The sequence below is a fragment of the Streptopelia decaocto genome (genome assembly GCF_964273445.1).
Source record: "Streptopelia decaocto genome assembly, chromosome: Z".
NCBI lineage: Eukaryota > Metazoa > Chordata > Aves > Columbiformes > Columbidae > Streptopelia > Streptopelia decaocto.
In genome coordinates this window covers 81,029,275-81,043,802 of record NC_138657.1, presented here as the reverse complement: position 1 = coordinate 81,043,802, position 14,528 = coordinate 81,029,275, and the positions used below count along the sequence as shown (strand labels likewise).

The window sequence follows — 14,528 nt, the reverse complement described above, 5'->3', positions numbered from 1 at the left end:
AAGACCAGGCCTGAGCTTTCCAAACGTCTCCGTGATTGTTTCCTCCGGCAGATGTCACAAAAATGTACAACAATTAAAAGAAATACTTGGGAATAAATAGGTCTAAAGAAAAATATCCTAGCAACAGACTTCACAAGTATTCAAATGGAGATAGGAGCGGAGGAACCGAGACTAATCAGACATATATTCATATTTGGAAAACGTACATGCTAATGCCTTGAAAAGTTGACTAAACCTTGCTATTGTGAAACAGGAGCTGCTGGTTTGAGAGAAAAGATGATTTATGATCTCTCACTTCTGAACTTTCATCTCTAACCCACCAAACGGTGCAAGAGGAACCTGGAAATTACGCCGAGCTTAATTATACTTAATGGGAATTATTCAGAAGTGCAGCGGAGAGACTCAAAATGTATTTCATACAAAGGAGCTTGACATTTTAATTGGCCCTTCAGAAAAGAGACAAAACAATTTCCTCTCCCGAAACATTTACATCTCTCCCCATCAAAGCAGCAGCCTCAGCCGAGCAGAACTTCATTAACAAGATTAATTAGCACGCCAGCGTCTGCCTCATCAGGTGTGCGGCCCAGGTGACGAGCGCGTCCCCCCCTCCCCGGTGTGTCCCCCAAAAGAAAAGTGACATATTGATGGCACCGTACCTTGGTCATTGGCCATTTTGTCGGGATGCTCGACTGCAAGAAAGAGAGAACGGCATTAGAAGGATTGTTGAGTTCAACTCCCTCATAGGACGACCTAAAATTTAACCACACGACTAAAAGCGTCGCCCCAAACTCTAAAACGTGCCTTATATCACATATTTTCACCAATGTGCAACCTTGGCCGCGGTGGTTTTTTCATCCTCTTGTTCTTTTTCTATATGATCCGGGAAGTTTAATTAACCAACGAGGGAAAGCGAGAGAGAAGCTGCTTCTGTGAATAAATCAAACCACCTACAAGCTCAGCTTGACTTATAGTCTCATTGTTTCAGCTTCTTGCAAAGGGGTTTAAAACTATCTACATGGTTTTGGCGTAATAACCAGAAATGATCTGAAGCGTGCCAGACAAGACTTCAAAATTCAATATTACAGAAATTCAATATTACAAAAATTCAATATTAAAAAATTCAATATTAAAAAATTCAATATTAAAAAATTCAATATTTAAAAATTCAATATTAAAAAAAAATCTATATTAAACAAATTTCAATATTAAAAGCTCTCCTGCCCAGCTACAACTTCTGGCTATTTATGATGTGGCGGAAGGAATTAAACTTCATCAGTAGCTACTATGAACGAGCATTACCCAACCCTCCACTTTGTAAATGATGCAAGAAGCTTAATCACTGGAAACTGGGGGGAAAAGAAGCGATTTGGCACATGAATCTGGAAGTTAAATAGAAATGCCTAGAAGTCCAGGTGCCATACCGGCTTATCACCTTTTCCTGGGGAGAAATGTCTTTATGACATGCGGCTGAAGTTGGAACCGGGACGCGATGCTGAACCAGCCCGTGGAGCAGCATTAGAGGGCACTGCAGGGCTGGAAATGCTGCCCCAAAGCATCTTCCCTTCCCAACCCACCTCATCCAGCTCTTTATTGTGGCTACAGGTGCCTTAACAAGCAACTAGTTGAATTTTCTATGTATTGATGAAATGTTTGGTGGGATCCCGCCGTTTCATCCATTCGTTCTTGGTTGTCACGTTTCAAATGTATTCCCGACTATTGGTTTCCTTCTGCAACGTCATCCGTTTCGGAACGTTTTATATGCCATGAAAATAATGTAGCGCTGAGAGCTGGAATTTAACTTTAGGGAAAAGCCGTGACTGCAAAAGGCTGCAAAATATACATATTATTTGGGCACTTTGCTCCTCTTCTATATATATATCTATATAATCTATGTATATATAATACTTACTGAAGTCGTCGAGACTCAGTAAAGAATAAACTCCTAGTAATAACCTCAAATTTTGGCCTAAACTATAGAACAAAATGGTTGTCGTTCAACCCATTTTACCTTTCTATTCCAGGTCCCTAAGAACACGTGTATGAGATTCTTTATGCTTTAAGTGCTAAATTCAACCAGCCGGAGCAGAAAAAGAGCGACCGATGCGACCTGTTGTAGATTGATTCAAGTTTGCAGCGGAACGACAATCCCCATCAGCCAAAGATTTGCCCATTTGCCTGGATATTATCATAAAATTGGAAGAATCTAAACTCATTGCTCCACGGTGGCGTTATTTACTACTAACCACCCCTTTTGCTCCCAGATCGCTACTTTTTCATTAGCAAAGTCGCTACAAATACTCGCGCCGCACTTACAACACGAGTAACGGAGTTGTATGTACATGGAACAAGATGGTGGGTGACTTGGTGGATCTTTGACGCTGTGTAGTTGCTCGTGATTTACGACGCCTTCTGATCGCGACGTAGATTTGCCGGCATGTCACCATATGGCACATCCACATCTGCTAATAATCATTAAGGGCAGGAAAGTGATGTTGTTGCATAATTCAAAATGCACTCAAGACTTCAGAAAGTCTTTTCACCTCGAGTGTAGGGATAGATTTGTCAAAAAAATAGTCGAATGTTATTGAACATGACATATTTAGGGTGGATATCATCAAGTATTCATGGCAGGGTATCAGACATAGCCCTCATAGGCTATTACAAGATGTAACAAACGCGTAAATTCATCTTTTTTGGTATCTGTTGGCGCCGTCTGATCTCAGACTCATTTCCCAAATGAGCTTCATGGTGCGTTGTGTAAACATTACAAAGTAGCTGATACCGAGTGCATTAATCTTTTGGTTTAGTTTGATATCCGAGTCTATCTCTTCATATCTCATTAGTCTGCGGTTATTACATCTTGACGCCTCGGCTCATTTTAAACTCAGCCTAATAGGCGACTTGTGCTTGGCACAAATTGTTGAGCATGAAATTAAGTTGGCACCATCCCCCTGATGGAGACGAAGCGCCCGCAAAATCTTATCTCCTCCCATTCCATGGCAGGGGAGGATGAATAATCAGGATCTTCCCAATAATTCATTCCAAGCAAAACACGCTGTGGACAAGGAAAGTCCCGCAAACCTGGGCAGGGGGTGATAAGCTCAGAATAAATTGATATCATTTTTCTTTTCCTTTCTAATCCATGGAAACTGTTGCAGGAGGCTTTTCACTCCCGGTTTGAATGCTCAATGCCGTGGTTTAGCGCAGGAAAAAGGGCAATTTGCGCTCGTTTTGCTGGGATTTGCTGCAGCTCGGCTTAAATGAAGTCACTTCGAATTAATTAACAAGAGGCTTGGGTGTGAACACTAATTCCAAGCCTTTCAGGCCCAGGTTTGAGGCCGAATTACCCGAATTCCCCTCCAGCTGTGACTTCTCAGGCCCAACCTGCGTCCAGTTCCAACCACCTTCCGCCAAGATGTTCATTTGATATCCAAATCGCTGGGTTTTCTGTACAGACACAGCAATAACCTGCTCTCTCCTTCTCTGGAATAGCTTTGCTGTTTATGCCATCTGAGTTTTTCATTAATTACACGTCTTTTGTGAAAGTCATTTCCTACCTTGGTGCCGATGAACGAGTGACAGCGAAACCCGAATATTAATCTCGCTTACATCTTCATAACTAATCATTTTGGGGTAGATCATGTCAAGGCTTCGCACAGACAAGCGGCGAGGAAGAGAGAAGAGGAATTTTAATGTGCAATTTTCATTGGAAATGGACTCTTTGGCACATTGGTGCTGAAACACCAGCTGGAAACAAAGCGGGTGCCCCTGTTTTGCCTGCTAAGGGAGGAGGATCAGGTATTAATTAGTTTGTTGTTAATAACGAGGTGCTGAAAAATATCTTCCCTGTGCAAAGTCAAGTTGCATCTCAGTTTGCTGAGATTTTTCAGCATCATTTTGCACCTTTGTTGATAGGAGCGACTCATTACAGGTTCCACCAAGGATCCAAAACGCGAAGGAACCTCCCTGGAGAAATCCCGTCAGCTCCAATTACCTTTATTATTGACGCTAGAAAGCTAAGTGGTGTCAAAGTGCTTTCCCTCAACTGACTGAATTTAAAATATATAGTTCCTGCCTCATTATGTGCTTTACTTTTGCCAACTACCGCTTGCGACGTTTCGCTTTCATCTCCCAACAAGTTTGAAGCAGCGCGATCCCTTCTGGCTGGCGCGGAATTAATCGCAAGCTCCCACCGTAAGAAAATCCTATAGATTGTTAGTATCCAGATGATATAGATCCAAACCTTTCAGCGTGCGGAAGAAAACGGGCTCGGAAAGGGGCCCGACGCCCTTGGCGTTGCGCGCTTGGATCCGGAAGTAGTAGACGGTGTCCAAGTTGAGGTCCATGATCTGGTGGGTGAGCCGGTCGCCGCCGATGGATTCCATGATCCAGTCGTCAATCGGAGAGTTCTTGTCCAACGTATAGAAGAGGATGTAAGCTGGATCAACACAAGAATTCCATCAGAATTACAAAATGCAGCGCAAAATCCGATTTTCAACAGCTCAGCGTTTGCTTTTTAAAGCAGGGATGGGCCTCCCGTCAAAACACCCTTGAGGAACGTCATGAAAATAAACATCTATTTGTAGGACAAAGCCACAATCACAGCATTCGCTGGCCAATAGGTTTACCCAATAGAAAAAGCAGCAGCTTTCCCTTTCTCTCCCCTCCCCTTCCCTTTCCTTTTCCTTTCTTCCCTTCCCCTTCCCCTTCCCCTTCCCCTTCCCCTTCCCCTTCCCTTCCCTTCCCTTCCCTTCCCTTCCCTTCCCTTCCCTTCCCTTCCCTTCCCTTCCCTTCCCTTCCCTTCCCTTCCCTTCCCTTCCCTTCCCTTCCCTTCCCTTTCTCCTTCCCTTTCTCCTTCCCTTCCCTTCCCTTTCCCCACATGGAAATATATCCTGATTTTATTGGGCATTCAAATGGGGACACCCCCCAACCCATTGGATGGCAGCGACCATCAACTACATGTTTTTGAAGCTGGACAATATTTCTCCTAATAATTATATCCCTCCAAGATGTCTATTAACAGCCTAAAATGATCATTTTGTCAGGCAATATAAGGGTCTTTTTCCTGAGCGTTATTGCCTTAAATCGTTATTGTAAAGTGAAATATCAACCAATAAATTCTCCCAACCTATCATTATGTGGCGCATTATCGCCAAACAAAGTGCTTATTATTAGTCATTTCTAATTATCCTTGAGCAGCACGGCCCATGAAACCTTCACTTAGGCTGCTGCACTTTTAACCTATATAGTGAAAATAAAAGATGTATGTCCCGCAAGTTCTAGATCTTGCTGTATTCATAATATTGCCTTGTATCCAAGTTGGCTGATAAAAGTGAGAGAAAATAAAATAGTGTCAGATCAAAGAGCATTCTAGAAAAAAACACAAGAAAGGGAGGGAAAGCGACAGATGAACAGGACAATGAAACCAAAAAGAAAAGAGAGGATAATGTGGATTTTACCGGTAATTTTGCCATTGGCTTCCAGGGGCGGTTGCCAACTGACGATGACGGCGCGGGGCTTCCCTTCCCGCGTGATCACCGTCAGGTCCTTGGGAGCCGACGTGGGGGCTGAAACCAGTAAAAAGAATTGAAAAGAGAAGTTATTCACCTTCTTTTGAATTCCTTACACACTGCAGACACCACAGAAAATCCTTCCATTTTCTATTTCCGCTGCGGTAAAGACGGAAAGTTGGATTTCGGAGCCTGCAGCGTCCGCTTTCCTACATCTTGCACGGTGTCTCTGATATTTCAAATTGCATGGGGGATGAGAATGGAATAATGGGCAATTATAACAAAATACTGAAGAGAGAGGAGTAATAAATCTGTGCTTAGCTCGTTGTTCATTTACTTGGTTTTGATAGAGGCATATAAAGAGTATAACGGTGAGTATAAGAGTATAAAGAGTATAACGGTGTCCGAGCATCTCGGCATCCATGTCCTGCCCATGTGGCCATCAAAAGATATTATTGTCAGTACTTATAATTATATATTATAATTATCTGTTATTATAATTATCTATTATTATTATTATTATTATTATTATTATTATTATTATTATTATTATTATTATTATTATTATTTTCTCAAGGGGGTTGTGTTGCATTTCAAAGCTCCTCAGCTCAGGACACCAGCTCAGCAGTCAAAAACCAGTTTACCTTGGGCCCCATTGCTATTTCAGGAAACTGCAAAAGATAAAGGAATCACACTTGATTTTAAACATCATTTTCCCCTTCTCGTTCCTTTTGCTTAAGCCTATTCTGCAATATTCTCCAGCTTCACAACAACTGGATTTCTACCAAAGCGCATCCATCCGTTTGGATGCAAACAGCATCCTCATCTTCAATACTGGTCTCCATCTGTTGGTGTTGACCCTTTTGACGTGTTTTCCTGAACTAACCCTTTCGCTTCCTAGATCTTCTCTGTTTTATGAGGCTAAAATCATACATTTGTAAGTCTTTTTCCAGGTCCCTTCCAATCCCTGACATTCTGGGATTCTGTGATTCATTAGCACCCCGCGTAGCTCGAAGACTCATATGTGCGTTCTTTAATATCATGATGGGAAATCCAACACGTTGAATGGGTGCAGAGCAGGCAATAAAGATCAGCAGCGCAGGATGCCCTTAATTAACAGAGCCATTCCATCGGGCTCAGATAATTGCATCGAGATCGCAAGGGAAAATCTAAGGACGCGTATATCCCTCCTTATTTTCCCTTTGTTAATTAACTGGCGCGTCCTGGGGTTTTCATTAAAAACGAAAAAATAGAAAACACCCAACAAATCAATATTGGCCAGCAGACTTCATTTGGTATCTGGTGATTTGTAGCGGCACTTAGAGGGTTTTCAGGGCCAGTTCACCCTCAGGAAAATAAATATAGCGTGTAGTACATTGGTACATGTTGCTGCCTACAAGAGATGATGAAGAAACATATTCAAAGCGAAAGCACAGACATTCTTATCTATAGGCAAGGGAGTATAGCAAGATATATAGGCGGTCATAAAGAATGGGAAATGGAGTAGTTCTGCAGCGTGGTTCGGTGGAGTTATTTAAAAGCAAATCTACTTGGGATTTTCAAAAGGGGATTCAATAACTTATCGTAAAAGAAGTGTAAATTGAATGGAAGACTCTACCCTTGTTTAAAGGGATGGGGATACGTGCAGCCATTAATGCCCTATTTCCCTACTGTGATAACCGATGGCACATCAAAGTAATAATTACATTTTGGAGGGGATGTTCTTATTGGTAGAGATCACTACGTCTCCAAGCTGAAAAGACGTCTCGCTTGCCTATTTTTTTTTAATTGTCCTTGTTCTGTCTTTAATTTTGCAGAGGCTGTTTCAGTCGTTGCGACTCTGTAGGTCTTGGTTAGACCGAGGCGTTGGGCACCAGCACCCAGCAAACCGCTACAATGCGTCCACGTAATATTGTCAACAGACCTGGTGGTTTATTTTTGAATATATCCTTTTAGTTCGTGATTAAAGCATTAGGTAGAAGTCACTTAGTTATTTTGACTAAGTGGAGAAGATGGCAAGTCATGAACTTGAGAGAAAACCACGCAGAACTTCCTAAGTCAACGTTTTAAGTGAGTTTTGAAGTGGTGGACTCATTATTTAATAAGAGAATAGTTGATCTTGGGTTTCTTCGAAAAGCCAAAACTATTTTAAATCATTAGCATTCAATATATTATGGGGCAAAGAACTACACACACGTGCCACCATCTCCTGACCTCTTGCAATGACACCAGAGCTCTGTAGAACAACGTGACGTGACAACGACATGACAAAAAGTGAAGAAACGCAGATGATTTGCTACATACGCTACGGTTTTACATCATTAAGGCTTCTGATGATTAATAAAGCCAAGAAAAGGCCTCCCGTACCTGCTTCGTAGGTGGTGGCGTGGGCCGTCATGCTCCAGGTGCTCGAGCGCCGGCCCTTGGTGACCATGACGGAGAACTCGTACATGGTGTTGGGCTTCAGCCCCATCACCGTGTGGCTCAGAGCCGTCGTGTCCGCTGACTGCAAAGAGAAAAAACCACCTTTCGAGTCACGATGGATTCCTCTTGCAAGCCAAAGAGCTTTATTGCGATTCACGGGAGGATTTTTAGGACCATAAATATGATAGTCGACCTGCTGCCTATAATTCCGGTGGTTAAATAAGTTATTGTGAAGCTTCTTCTTTCTCTTTTCCCAAGACAAAGCAATTTGCTCTGTGTTTTTTTTCCGATGGAAATTGGAAGTCAACCCTATGTCCTTCACATGAGGAAAATAAATAGGGACTTTTCCATCCCTTCAACACTCATTTCCAGCCTATTTGATGGGTTCCTTACAAAAAATAAAGGTTTTTAATATCTCCTGATTGTTAGTGGGGCTCAGAAAGCGTTTTTACCACTAGAATGATCCTAATTAAGACTTCCCGGTTCCTGGGATTAACACATATTTAGGACAGAGATTAAAATATGAGCCAAGATGCCTTTTCGCATCAACAAAATACATTTTTGCTTTGCCTAATATAATATGTTTCTATACTAGATTACATGTGAAACATATTATTGAAGTGCCTCGCCGTGATACGTTCGGAACGACTCAAGATATCGATGTTGACATGAATATTAAATTGTTCATTTATTTATGGGAAGAATTGGAGCCCAACTGCACCGGTATCAAAGGAGACGAGTGAGAAGAAAATTATCGGATAAATTGAATATTATAAATACGGTGTAAAATCCTCAACTTATCTCTACAAGGGGTCGAGAATCTCCCTCTATAAGGCATCACTTAGAACCTACGTGTTCATAAACTCTTTGCCAAAGACGGCAAAATCTACCCGCTCGAGTTTCTACAAATTATTCTTGGACTACAAGCTGGATTGAAATATGTGGAATAAGAATCTTCCTCCCCCAGAAAGAAGAAATTACATTGTTTACGGCATAAAATACTCCACTAAGTAAATCTGACTACTATCACTACGGAAGGGCTCAGATGTTCCGCACGATCAGGCAAAACGCCCATGGAATAAAACAATAGAATTCAAATTTATTCCTGGACAAAAATGGCTTTGGTAGAACATAAAAACATCGGGTTCTTTTATTCCAAAAAGAAAGTTATTTGTCTCCAGCTGAGTGTTCTTCTTTGACCGTTTCGCTCAATACTAAATATTAGCATTTCAAGAGTTGCAAACGCCCTTGAAGTTCAAATCACATTGAGATGAAGGGGGTGCGAGTGCAGTAAGTACCTTGGGTAAAGCTACACCAGGCCTGCTTGGGACAGTTGGCAAAGTTGGCACAGCAAAGTTCAATTTATAAACTTCTGGCTTCACTGGGAAAAGCTAAACCCTACTTTAGATTAGATTTGAGGTATATTTTTTAAACAATGGGAGAATTGAATGGGAAAATCTCCGAATAATTGGGAATTCAACACCAACGGCCAGGCGAGCGATAAGGGAAATGTGCTACACTCCTTGGTTTTTTGGGCATGGAAATCCACCTCTAAACAGAACTTGGATCAAGCATTTGAAACATTACAAGGCATCATTCTGGCATCCTTAATTACCTAAAAGCTCGTTAAAACTGCACGAGTATACAAAATTGAGGTCTAACATTGCAGATCAAGTCAGCATCCGAGGCTGCCAGAAGTTCAGCCGTAGATGTAAAAGCAAGGTGGGGGGATTCATACATTGTAAAGATGTGTTGTTATTTAAAATCTTCAGAGCCTGCAGCAAAAAGCCAGACCTAAGTCTCCTCTCAGCTGACATGAACCAAAATCGGGAATAACGTAACCTAAATAGACTCATTTGGAAAAGTTTTTTGGGGCAGGAGCTGAAAAATCCCAATCAGAAAAGAGATTGAAGGCAAGAGCTTCTCCACTATCATTCCACCAAAAATGTCATCGTGGGGAAAGTGGGTGTCATATCCACTCCAACTGAGAAGCTTCCTCATAATTAACCTTCATTTTTTGCCATTTGGGCATATGTAATATGGGTGGAATTGTTATGCGGTGTGGGTGGGTTTGCAATTCGTATTGTTTTTGACTCACGCTATTGTGCTACCAGATCTGTGACTGATTTATATCTGATTGGTAAAGATTAAAGAGCAAAAGTTTCAACAACTAGCACGTGGAATTAAAATATGGTATTTTCATCCAACTGGGTTTCTAGGAAGCAGTAGTGAAGCAAGTCTCCTTTTGATTAAATTGAGAATTTTCATTGAGGGCAGTCAACCCAATGAAATGAGGCAACTCAATGAAATGAGTCAACTCAACAAAATGAGTCAGCCCAACGAAATGAGTCAACCCAACGAAATGAGTCAACCCAATGAAATGAGTCAACTCATTTAAATGAGTCAACTCAATGAAATGAGTCAACTCAATTAAATGAGTCAACCCAACAAAACAAGTCGACTTGACAAAATGAGTCAACCCAACGAAATGAGTCAACTTGACAAAATGAGTCAACCCAACGAAATGAGTCAATCCAACAAAATGAGTCAACTCAACAAAATCAGGCAACTCAAGGAAATGAGGCAACTCAAGGAAATGAGGCAACCCAACGAAATTAGTCAACTCAATTAAATGAGTCAACCCAACAAAATGAGTCAACCCAACAAAATGAGTCAACCCAACAAAACGAGTCAACTCAACTCAGAGTCTTTGCAAATAAAAGACGAACAGATGAAATCCCTCAAAAATGAAATGTGTTAAAATCTCACCTTGTACTTCGCACTCGTCGAATAGCTGGTTCTCCACCGGACCGTGTAGAAACGAACCTCCGTCGTCTTTTGGTTCTTTGGGACAGAGTTGTCTGCCCAGATGACCCTCACGGCGTCGTGAGTAAGTGCAACAGCCTGGACACCTACTGGTGGGAGCATGGGGGTGGAGATATCTGGGACTGAGGTAGGGAAATCATCAAGCAAAGGATAAAAATCAACCTCTAATGGATCAATGGGGTCTGGGTGCACGCGGCACCACATGAGCATTCCAAATTAAATGAATAGGTAAGTTAAACAGAAAAAAAACCAAACCAAAACACAAACAGCCACCAAGGGGCACATGTCACGATGGGTTAAATGCATGGCATTAATGAGGAGGAGGAACAGGAGGAGAACAGAAAGAAAGGCATTAATGCAAAATGAGAACGCATCACTAACACCTCAGTTACATCACTACGACAAAACTACCCGGCGCTATTTTTCACGAGTTGCTTCATCAGTTGTGTTTTCTTCACATGAGATGAAGTCGATGCACAGTCTCTCCTTAAAATGATTTACATTGCTTTAAAAAAACTACATCACTTAAACAACACATTATTGGAAACACCCGCAAAGTGGAGGGGGTGTCACCTTCCAACCTGATTTATAGATGTGACACAATCTCACCTGTGTAGGACTTTATGTTTTTCAGGCTTTTTGGTCATTTCAGGCTCTTGAAAGGAACATATTCTGCATCTCCTTAAATATTTGTCAGACAAAACAGAACAGAATTTCCCTGCTGAACTGAAGATCTTGCAACTGGTGGTTTAATACTCCCAGTGTGATATCCAGACATGGTTCAAATACCTCTGTCCTCCTTGGAGCGCCCACTCAACATCTGGCCCACCTTATAAAACTACTCAAGGACTCGTTACTTACCAGCTGGGATTTTTCTAAATACCATTTCAAAACGCAATGCACCAAAAGCACGCCAAAAGGTTAGTGCTTTTTCAATTCTTTTTCTTCTTTCCCCCTAAAACAATGCGCTAATTAATTAATCGAAGCATAAATGGCTCTGACAGGTGCTACAGTTTACAGCAATTCCTGACGCTTCTTGATTGTTCTTGTTTTACTGTTTTCTAATTCATTATTCAGAATTTTGGGAGGTCACCGTCTTCAGAAGGAAAGAAACAGAGACGAGGATGTTTAAAATGTATGATAAGCCATTAGGTTCCACCTCCTTTTGTTGCTTCTTTCATCCAAAGCCGCTTTATAAATTGGAGTGTGGAAGGGAATGAAGGAACCCAGTTGTTGTAGTGATCCACAACTTCCCAAATCTTCCTTTTTCTGCCCAATCCTGGTGAATTGAGCTTCTGCAAGTTGAAAATCTCTTTTCCTGAAGAATTGGCTCTAAGCTTTGCAATGTGAGCAATACCTGTTTGGTGGTTGTTTCTTTTCTTACAAATTGACGATGGAAGTGGATATGACTTGAGCTGATATTTTAACCAACCCTGAATTCCTTTCTCCTTCCCCTCCCACCCTGAAAACCCAAGTCCTGCTGTAGAGGAGATTACAGAAAGAGCCTGGGTTTAGCAAAATAAATGGTCAGACTCCATCAATCAAGATAAATCAGCTTCCGAAACACGTCCCACTGACCTGAGGAAGAGGGAAATGTCTCTAATCCACCGGCGGCTGAAAATAGGGCCTGAAATAATTCCTCTATTTCCCACTCAAGTTTCATTTGCTTTTATCTACGTGTGGACATCTGTCATTTGGAAATCACAGCCTCTTGCTAGAAAAATGGTTTCTTGCCCTCTTTGGAGTTGTATAACCGCACGTTATACAACTTCAGTTTGGACACCGTAGCTGCATGAAGACACCAAACCCATAGTTTCTGGGGTTGTTTGGCGCCCAGCTTGGGGAACACAGGTCCTGTGCTTTACTGGTTTGCCAAAAGGGTTTATTTGAGATGTTTTTCCACGAAGCGGCTCCTTTCCAAGGCTGCGTCGCACAGGTCGGACGCTCCACGTATGGACATTTCTCAGCAAGGACAGAGAAGCACCGAGTTGAATTGCTCATAGATGGTCACCAACCAAACACAACCCAAGCCTGAATGACCTTTTTAACACCTGGATATCTTGTTGTTTAGGAGAGATTGTACAGAAACATCAAATCAAACCTCACAGGCGAGTTGGGCGATTTTGAAATAGGAACAAATAAACTTACAAATCAAAGTATATCCACACAAGACACACTCAGCAAGAATGACCTCAGGAGACTCCAGATGAGAAGAAACATCAATCATTTTGAGCCAGAAGTTCCCTGCCACTTGTATCTAATATATCTACACCTAACGCAGCTCGTTACAGTTGCCCTTGGTAGTGCAATTAATATTTAATTCCAAGATTTCTCATGGGAATACTTCACAAAAGCACATGGAGAAAAGCTGTTCTTTCCCTTGCAGAGCCACAGAAGCGCCATTTGGTGGGTTCGTTCCTGGCGCTCCACCCAAGCCGGCGCCAGCGATGGGTTTGCTCTCAGCGATGCCGCTCGGAACACCATGGGTGAAACACGAGGGAAAAACCATCACCAAATGATGGTGGCACTCCAGAGGAAAATAGTAATTATATATATATATATGTATCTTTTTCTTAGTTTTGCTCTTTTAACAGTCCCAGATGCACATTAGTGATTGTAGAAAAACCAGTCTGGACAGCACTATGCAAATAATGCTGATTTTATAGCTTTCTTAGCATCCCAGCAACGCAAAATATAGAAGCGTCCCGCTCCATTATTGCTGGGTAATCCCTTCTGTGAGCCTTATCCTGCCGGGAAAAGCTGAGCAGACTATTCCTTCACCTTTCGCAAGCCCTCTGCGTGCTTCTGTAAATGCGCATGATGACAGTGTGTTACTGGCTAATTCGTTTTAATTTGAACAGCTTGAAAAACGGAGGCAACGCCAATAATTTCATCTGGGCTTAATTCGGCAAAGCTATTCGCCACTATTCGGCCCCCAAGCTTTAAATATTTAAAGTGTTTGGGAGTCATGCTTCTCCCAAGGCAACCCGCGCCAAAGAGCAAGCACTTGTGAGCATCCTATTAAATTCATCCAGCCAATATCTGGAAAGGGTAAATAATTCATTCCACCTGTTTAGTTAGAATAAAGTGGAGAAATGAAGCTGATTTATTCTAGCGGGGAGCTGAAGGTTGCAGAGCGCTTGTGCTGCCTTGACCAACGAAGTTTTGCTCAACGCAAAGGCTGATGGGAGCAGATAATGAGCCGGCGTTGGCGACTCACCTGTCATGGACCTGGTGGTGGCGCTTTCGTAGAGCGGGACCCCTTCGCCCGCGTTGTTAAAGGCCTTCAGGGAGATCACGTAATGCGAACTCGGCTCTGCAGCACGAAACAAATAAAGCAAAACAAAGCACACGCTGTTAAAGTCAGATCTGGGACGTGGAATGGACGAGCGCTTTCCTGATAAAGAAGAGAAAGGAGAATGAAGTCTTTCCTTTCCTTTCCTTTCCTTTCCTTTCCTTTCCTTTCCTTTCCTTTCCTTTCCTTTCCTTTCCTTTCCTTTCCTTTCCTTTCCTTTCCTTTCCTTTCCTTTCCTTTCCTTTCCTTTCCTTTCCTTTCCTTTCCTTTCCTTTCTTTCCTTTCCTTCTTTCCTCTTTCCTTTCCCTTCTCCTTTTTCCTTTCCCTTCTCTCTTTTCCTTTTTCCTTCCCCTTCTCTCTTCCCCTTCCCTTCCCTTCCCTTCCCTTCCCTTCCCTTCCCTTCCCTTCCCTTCCCTTCCCTTCCCTTCCCTTCCCTTCCCTTCCCTTCCCTTCCCATCCCTTCCCTTCCCTTC

The 14,528-nt window shown here is 42.2% G+C and overlaps 1 protein-coding gene across 1 annotated transcript in view; it reads right to left on the bottom strand.

Annotated features, from left to right (window-relative positions):
* The window catches only part of DCC (DCC netrin 1 receptor), a 268,160-nt gene that overhangs the window by 27,287 nt on the left and 226,345 nt on the right, over positions 1-14,528 (bottom strand). Inside the window, exons 17-22 of the mRNA XM_082075025.1 lie at positions 13,981-14,076; positions 10,704-10,942; positions 7,878-8,016; positions 5,460-5,567; positions 4,244-4,438; positions 657-689 (exon numbers count right to left, since the gene is read on the bottom strand). Coding sequence (XP_081931151.1) covers positions 657-689; positions 4,244-4,438; positions 5,460-5,567; positions 7,878-8,016; positions 10,704-10,942; positions 13,981-14,076 — 810 coding nt within the window. The remainder of the gene's footprint in view (positions 1-656; positions 690-4,243; positions 4,439-5,459; positions 5,568-7,877; positions 8,017-10,703; positions 10,943-13,980; positions 14,077-14,528) is intronic.